Source organism: Gavialis gangeticus, unplaced genomic scaffold (genome assembly GCF_001723915.1).
Source record: "Gavialis gangeticus isolate Ggan-Ray unplaced genomic scaffold, GavGan_comp1, whole genome shotgun sequence".
NCBI classification, from domain to species: Eukaryota; Metazoa; Chordata; order Crocodylia; family Gavialidae; genus Gavialis; species Gavialis gangeticus.
In genome coordinates, this window is record NW_017729030.1 from 52,272,448 (window position 1) to 52,281,249 (window position 8,802).

Sequence of the window (8,802 nt, forward strand, 5' to 3'; positions counted from 1 at the left end):
TTTCTGCTACATGTGTCAGGGTGTTTTTAAGTCTTGCTAGAGGCTTTGAGTGTTGGCTACAGCCAAGACTGGGGACTTTGACTGGGGTGCTGCTGTTCCTGCCGGGAACAAATCTGGAGGTTCCTGGCTAGAGGGTTTTGCCCCTCCATTCCTGATCAGACTGATTGCCATATTTGGGGTCAGGAAGGAATTTTACCCAATGGTCAGATTGGTATGGACCGTGGGGGTTTTTGCCTTCCTCTGTAGCAGGCAGGATGGCCCTCTACCTGGGACCTCATGAGCATATATTGATAACATTTTATAGAAGCAGGACAGTGGCTGCTATAGTTCCCCTGCTTTATCTGTGGCAGGTTAGAGTGTTAGGTTTATGTTGTGTCGTGGTTGATGGTAGACTTGCATAGAGTTTAGATTACGGTTGTGTGGGACGGTTTGGATAGGAATGAACTTGCGTCAGGCAGGGGGTTGAACTAGATGATGTCTGGAGGTCCCTTCCAGCCCTACTTCTCTATGTCTCTATGACTTAAGGAAGAGAAAAGATGGTATCAAGGGGAAGATGCTTAAGTACTGCCTGGATGACTGGATGTTATGTTAACAGGGCTATCCCTGGTGGGGGGCGGGAGGGCAAATCGGCGTGACAACCCCAGACCCTGCGCTTTGCGGGGGCCCCATGGAGCTGGGCGAAGCAGCTGCAGCGACTCTGCACTGCTGCTGCTTGCTTCACGTCCAGCCACTCACTACCCCTCTCCCCACCCCCTGCCGCCGCTTCCCCCACTGATGGCGGCTGCAGCTTCTTCAGGTCTGGGGCGCATGGGATTGGAGAGGGGGTGGGGCCCCACATGGGCTGATTTGCCCCAGGCCCTGCACCCTGCTCGGGTCCGCTCTGGATGTTAAGCAGGATTCTTAAACCAAATTCTTTATAGGTGATCTTTAAATGTGTGTTCCATGTTTTCATAGTGCCCTGCTTGAGACTCAGGTCCTTATAGAAGTGCTAATCACTCAAAGCTGCAACCAAAATCAACATATACAGTACTATATAACGCGACATATTTTCTATTTCCCTCCCCATGCAAAGAAATTAATACTAGTTTTAAAGTCTCAGGTTGGACCCTAACATTAATGGATACTCATGGCCTTTATTTTCCCTGGGCATCAGCTTCTCCTTTATAAAACAACTATTCATTTCAAAGGATATTTATGAAAATAAATTGTCTGTGAAGAAAATCAAGAACTATAGTGTTGCACACCTTAAAAACAGAGCATAAAGAAGAGCATGGTTTGAATGTGGCATGGTACCCAGTGCCTAGGACAGTGAGAAGAAAACAGACTGAATAGCTGCTCATTAAATGGGCAGCGTTCTTTCTGTGCACTGAATAAGATGGAAGGGAGGGGGGTGTTCTGTGAAAAACTAGTATGTAATCCGATAATAAGGAGTATCATAAAGTATGAGGCCAAGAGATGGAAACGAGAGTAAGCACCTTTTAATTTAAACGTTTCCTAACTTTTGATTTCTTGCCATTGCTATCTTGAGGTTCTTTGCTGGGGGGAGGGGGGGGGAAAGTAGGTGTGTGTGTGTGCGCATGTGTAACTTAGTTTGTAAACTTCTGGAGCTTTGAACTTGTAACAAGGTTTCTCTCAATTTTTAGGCAGGTCTTGAACTAGAAATTTTGCAACTGAGCTTTGTGGATGCAAGTGGAGCACAATAATGGAGATATTGTCCTCCATGCAGTGAGTTTCATCTTAAAAGAAACTTGCTAAAGACTATCTAAAGACTATCTAAAGCATTGCCAAAGGGTTTTGCATTGAACATGACAATTCATGTCATGAGAATTTCCTATTATATTATACAAAGTTTATAAAGGTCCAGGAGCCCTGGAGTTGCAATATATACTGGAGAGGAAAAGAATGTTTCAGACTACAGTCTATAAATAATCATGGTTAACCCCATATTTTCTACTATGACATACTGTTCACAATATATTCTCACCTATATTGCATTTGTTCTCTCTTTCAATGTTCTCAAAGGGATTTTCTGTTGTGATTCAAGATTAAGTTAAATGAAAAGCCAAGTTGGCCTGGAAAAATAAAAGGTTGATGTAGGAAAGAAGGAAATTTCCGTGGATGCTTGAGATGTTGGTGCTTGAGGGGAACAATGTATTCTCAAAAGCCTCTCATAGCTATCTGGGAGGTGTCCACCTTTGTTTTAAGTCGGGGTAGTCAATGTTTTTTGGTCGGAGTGTCGAAAACCCCCACAATGCCTACCTTGGAAGGTGCCAGAGGGCTGGCATGCCAGAAAAACAAAATGGGGGCAGGGGGTACATGGCAGGATGCCCTGCATGTGCCCTTGCCCCACAGCCCTGATGCCTTTGCCCCCCAGCCCAGGCTCTGTGGCTGGGGGGCAGGAGCTGCTTGCAGCTGGGAGGCTCCGGAGCCCCGGCATCAGCTCCGTTCCAGCATGTGCACCTGTGCGTCAGAGCGGGCAGTGGGGGAGGGGCCTGAGGCAGTGCATGGGCACCTTGGAGCGGCTGTTCTGCCCTGCTGTCTGCCCCGAGGTGCATGCGCAGTGGCTGCCATCATGGAGCTGATGCTGGAGGTGTGGAGCCCGGCGCAGCTGTTTGCAGCCTGCCCGCTGCTTACTGCAGCTGCACCGAAGCCCAGTCGTCAGCTCTTTGCCAGGAGCGGGGGAGAGACTGGGGTTGCACTGCCTCAGGCTCCTCCCCCACCGTCCTCTCTGATGCGCGGGTGCACACACCGGTACAGAGCTGATGTTGGGGCTCCGGAGCCCAGCACAGCTGTTTGCAGCCTCCCGGCTGCAGCCAAGCCCGGCTCTGGGTAGTTGCTGCCAGCCACAGAGCCCAGGCTGCTCCCAGCAGGCAGCTGGGATGCTGCAAGCCCTGCTGGGAGCAGCCCGGGCTCCAGCAGCTACCCAGAGCTGGGGCTGGCTGTGGCGTGCCAAGTAAAATGGCCTCGTGTGCCATGTTTGGCACGCATGCCAAGGGTTGCCAACCCCTGTTTTAAGTTTACCCTAGAGGTTTGACTCTTCTTTGCTACTCTGTCTTTTTCATTAAATAATGACGTAAAATGAAAGATCAAGGTTTGGTCTCATTCTTAATTTTTTTTTTAATGTGACATTATAATTTGCTTGACTCCAGATACCCAAACCTCTTCTACTTTTCTTCTGTGTTTCTAGTATAACATCGCATACATGTAACAAGACTCATTCATGCAGGGTTCTACAGAGTCTTCCAAATCCTCATTGTTAACACTTTATTAATCAAAACATCTAGGGTTTAAAAGAACAATTTAAAAAAAAAAGTCATAAAGTCCAGAAATAGCTTGTACCTTATCCATGCAGAGAGCCTGAAGTGCAGAGGTGTAACAGGGCAGCTCTGTGTCCTGGGCAGTGGCACCACATGGGACAGCTCTGGTGGTTTTATTTTTGCATACCCTCCACCTGTTCCCCCTCTCCCTCCTCCTGCTTTGTTACAAAAGCTTGTTAGATACTAATAAAGACTTAATGGAGGAGGATGTCATAAAGTAACACTAAGTAGTGCTTTACTTCACATCCAATTCCATTGATTTCCAGCAGGATTGTCAGAGGAATAGAGTGCTGGATGACACGTACAGGGGTATGGGAACCTACGCCTTACTTTCAAAACTCAAACTAACTTTTTAAGGAAATGTGATGATGTTTCTTTTAATTTTGTGCTACTTTGTTATGAAGTATGTTTGTGTTTTGTTTTTTTTAAACCAGATTTCTGTAAATAGTAGAAACAATAAAGAGAGATCCATCTCACTGTGATGCTGAACTGTGATGACCAACTCCAGAGGTTTCGATAGAAATTGAATATGGCTTAGCAGGACTGATCTTCAGAGAACTAATGATGTCCTCAGGTACCAGGAGCCGCAAGAACCGGCAGGCTCTGAGCCTGCAGGGAGTTGACCCAGAAACATGCATGATTGTGTTTAAAACACACTGGGCACAGGTAATAATAATTGAATAATGCTTGAGGTTGCATTGATGGGAATCTACCCAAAACAAAGAAGGATAAGATAATATAGTGTATAACAAATGCAAGTCTTTCATGTGCAATTTATCTGCTGATACTGAAATATATTTAAAATAATAGCATAAGCCAGTCATTGAAGTACAGGAAGACCTTACTAATCCACCCATTGTTCAACCCAAATTTATATGACACAGAAGTAGTGTTCCTGTTCCTTCCTGATCTATCACTGAGCACCCTGGCAGACATTACATTTAAGACATGATTAAGCAGTTAATCATGTTGTAAGTAGTAGTCTGGCTACATGTTCACGCAGTTAATGGTGTGATAAAACAGGGAATAAACCATAAAGTCATTACACAGAATGCGTGTAATAACTTTGTGGTTGCTTCTCGTCACACCTTAAATTGAACATGTGGCCAGGCCATGAGGGATTCAAGCTTCAGGGGTGCACCAGAGTTAAGGGTTCCTGTTTGTGGCTGAGGCTGGGAGTGGTGATCAGCTGACTGGTGCTCCAGGCTGGGCACACTGGGCACCTAGCTTGCTACTTGCTAGTGCAGGGGGAGTCTGTGGTCTTGATTCCAGGCTTGCCCCACACCAGCAATGGCATGATTAGGATCTGATCCTTAATCCCACAGTCAAGCTTCCAGCCATACATGTGTAGCATTGCAGAAGGTGCGGTTCGTGGGATCATGGATCAGATTCCATCACGCCTTTGATTGAATGTCTGCCAGGGGCCTCAAACTGGGAAAGCTAGATTCTGTTTCCATATTTTGCATAGTTCTCAGTGACTCACTGAGATATTGGGAAATCACTTTTTGCCCCTTAGTTTGCTTTTGTGTTTCATGCTTACCAACCTTTTTTGGAATTTTTAAATGTATGGGTGAAAAGCTGCATACAGCTGTTACATACTGTTACTCAACTATTATTTTCTGTTTGCAATGTTGCAGGGGCGGGGCTAGGACTTTCTGTTCTAAGCTTAGCATGATAGAATATAAATGTTATTGTTAATGGCTTCTGACCCTACCAGGCACTCTTCTAGCCCTGGCTCATGCTGTTTTTGTTGTTACTTAAGAAGGGAACTGAATGAGGCTGCTGCTGCTGCTCTTGACATTTTGTTGTAGGGTTTGATGAGCCACCTGGTGGCTGATCTCTAGATGCACACTTTTCCATAACTCCTCAGTGGCACCATTACTGGAGGAGAGCTGTCACTATTCTGCATTCTTGCAGTATTCAGCCTTGACAGGGTTGAAAATAAATGTGAACTCTATTCTGTTCTCTCTAGGAGAACAGGCTGTACCGACTGTACTCCCTCTGCTTGGGGTGCCATGGATATTATGTGTTAGTCCAGAGGGCAAGGTGTTGTGATAGTAGTTCATGTTTGCTCTGTTGAATACCCGTAAGAGGGTGCATGCAGTAGTGGCCATTTTTTTTAACTTAAAACATGACTATGTAAGATACTTACTGAGTGCCTTCAGCTATTGGGAAAATAGAATGCTCAGGACCTTGCAGGATCTGGTTATTACTTTGGCAAAAGTCGTCTTTTCAACCAATCACAATTCTTTTACCACTTTCAAGTTTAATGAGTTTTGCAGCAGTAACACAGTATGGCTCAGTTTGTGGCCCGCTATAATCACCTGATCCTTTGCTTCAGTACTGTAGCCTAACCGGTTATTCCCCATAGTATTTGTATTGCTCCACCCTAAGGCAGAACTTTGCCCTTGTCCTTGTTTAATTTCACTCAATTCTGGATCATTTTCCAGATTAGAGGGGAGGATTAGAATTCAGATTAATTTTGATAAAGTGTCTGCAACTCTACCCAGTTTAGCGTCGTCTGCAGATTTACTGAATGTGCACTTAATCCCATCCTCCAAGAACAGAACCCAGGGCATGTTTTTATGAAAATCTACTTGATGTCTCCTTCCAGTTGGACATAGATCCATTTATGAGCTCTTTATGAGCATAATGATCCAACCAGTTATGTATCTGTCTAGCTGGGATGGTCTAGTCAGGAATGCTCTGGCCTTGAGCAGGGGGCTGGAGTAGATCCCTTCCAGCCCTACATTCCTATGATCCTGTGACCTTAAATTACTTTAATCTAGACAGTATTTCCTTAGATTATGAATGAGACTGTCATGAGAGGCCGTGTTGAAAACCTCACTAAAGTCAACGTATATTGCAGGCACTGCTTTCCCCTATCTACAAAGCCCATCGCCTGTTGTAGAAGGAAATCAGATTGGTCAAGCATGACTTGCTCTTGACAAATCCATATGGACTCTTGCCTTATTATCTTCTAGGTGCTTAGAAATAGATTTTTTAATGATATGCCCTAAAATTTTACTGGGAATTGATGTTAGACTGGTCAATCCATAATTTGAATCTTTATTTTTCTTGTTTTTAAAGATAGGCACTATTATTGGCCCTTTGCAAGTCCTCCAGGATCTTGCCTGACCTCCATGAGTTCTCAAAGAAAATAACTAATTTCGTGGGTACTCTAGAATGAATCTCCTTTGGTGCTGCTGAATTGAAAATGTTTTGTACTGGGAGTAGAGCCTTTGACTTTGGACCTCTATCATATGAAATTAAATTTGTTTTGAAACAGTAGTGAAACTTAATTTTTAAACTACAGTAGAGCCTAGCTCATCCACGCTTCAATAAATCCCAAATCTGCAACAGTAAGATGACTTGTGAATAGTGTACCTCTCAATGTAAGTGCATCACAGTCTTGTCCCAAATATTTGCAAAGCGTAAAGATTTTAAAGTCTGACTTTTTCTTTTATCACCTGTGGGGGGGAAAAAAACCTTAAAGCATAAAAAAGTAAAAGAAGTTACTTCTGTCTTTAATCCTTTGTACACTCAGATGATAGATGTTTATTTGGGTTCTGTTTAGGTTGTGAAAATCTTAGAGAAGCATGACCCTTTGAAAAACACTCAGGCAAAATATGGGGTGATCCCACCTGATGAGGCCAGCACTGTGCAAAATTATGTGGAGCATATGCTCTTCTTATTAATTGAGGAGCAAGGAAAGGATGCCTCAATGGGGCTCATCCTGGAGTTTGTGGTCACAGAGAACATCATGGAGAAGCTCTTCCTTTGGAGCCTGAGACGGGAGTTCACTGATGAGACAAAAATTGAACAGCTAAAGATGTATGAGATGCTGGTCACTCAATCCCATCAGCCTTTGCTGCACCACAAGCCAATTCTGAAGCCTTTGATGATGCTGCTGAGCTCTTGCTCAGGAACGGCCACACCAGATGTGGAGGTGGAGCTGGTTGTCCTGCTGAACCAACTCTGCTCCATCATAGCCAAAGATCCTTCCATTTTGGAACTGTTTTTCCACACCAGTGAAGACCAAGGAGCTGCCAATTTCCTCATTTTTTCCCTTTTGATTCCTTTCATTCATCGAGAAGGAACAGTAGGCCAGCAGGCTCGTGATGCTTTGCTCTTCATAATGGCCCTGTCTGCAGAGAACAATGTTGTTGCAAATCACATAGTAGAAAACACATATTTTTGTCCGGTAAGTTTTTTCCACGAACTTCCTATCTTTCTGCAACTTTTAATTTTGTCACTTTTTTTTCCTACCCCTCTTCTTTTTCATAAAATAGCTTTTGCTTAAGTCAGAGATTCTAAAAATTAATGCAGGAAAGCACATCAGTCCTTCAGATTCTGTCCTTGTGGATGTTGGAGTAAGGAGATGCAAGGAAGCATCTATGTTTGTGTGCAGCAGCAGTGCATCCCAGCCAGGATGGTCTAAAACACACCCCACCATAGGGAGAGGAAGAAAAATCAAATGGGGGGGGGGACGCTGAGCATGTGTGTGCACACACCTCCCCCATGGGAAAGTCTGAGGGAGGAGGGGAAAGGGCCAAGGTGGGGGAGTGACATTGCCCAGCATTTGCCACCCTGGCCCCAACTACCTCCTGGCCCTGACCATGTCAGCCCTGGATGCCACACCAGCCACGGGTAGGCACTGCCCTGTGCATCCCACTGCTGGGTGGGGTGGGCAGTGAGGTACATGACGGTGCCTGCCACTTTCACAGTGGCAGTGGCGAGACATGGAGCAGAGACTGAGCCCAGGTCACAGCTGTAGCCTGCCCTTGGCTGTGCAAAGACTGGGGGGCCACATGCCCTCCCCACCATGGCTGCCTGGTGCTGTGCCTCTGGAGGAGGTGCTGGGCTCTGATTGTCCCATGACCCGGGCGGGCTGGGGCCCCATTCATGGTGGGTGGGCCCCGGCCAGGCCAGGTCATGGGACAATCCGCACAGTGTAGGAGGGAGCGGGCCAGGGGCAGGGGTGAATGATTTGCCCTTCCCCTACCCACTCTCTCCTGCGCTGTGGGGGTCTTGATCTGCCCTCCCGCAAGCCCATGGAAATAAAAACAGATTAAAACAAACTTACCTGCCTGCTGCTGGGATGGTTGTGATTCTGGCTGTGAGTGCACAGGGTAGCTCAGCATGCCTGCCTCTCCCCCTCTGCTGCAGGACCCTGCAGCCGAGTTGCCTTAAGGCAATGCCTGCTGCTGCTCTGTGTTTGGAGGGGGATGAGCCCCATTAGCACCCCTGTTCCGCAGCCTATGGACCCCACCAACATGGTCCAATATCCTTCTGCTGCTATTGGTGGAACTCTGTTTCTGGCATCAGCTGGGGATGACCCTAGAGCAGTGGGGGCCAACCCTTTTGGCAGGTGTGCTGCAAATGGAATTCCACATCTTCCCTGACTGCCAATCCAATCCCTTTCTCCTACCTGATCTGCTGCTGTGCTGCCTGTCCTCTCCCTAATCTTCTTCATGCCACGTAC

General features: G+C 46.1%; 1 protein-coding gene across 1 annotated transcript in view; it reads left to right on the plus strand.

The window, feature by feature from the left end:
* Positions 1-8,802, plus strand: part of FAM160A1 (family with sequence similarity 160 member A1) — a 183,092-nt gene that overhangs the window by 82,265 nt on the left and 92,025 nt on the right. Inside the window, exons 2-3 of the mRNA XM_019522207.1 lie at positions 3,752-3,983; positions 6,895-7,521. Of these exons, the coding sequence (XP_019377752.1) occupies positions 3,879-3,983; positions 6,895-7,521 (732 nt within the window). The 5' untranslated portion in view covers positions 3,752-3,878. The remainder of the gene's footprint in view (positions 1-3,751; positions 3,984-6,894; positions 7,522-8,802) is intronic.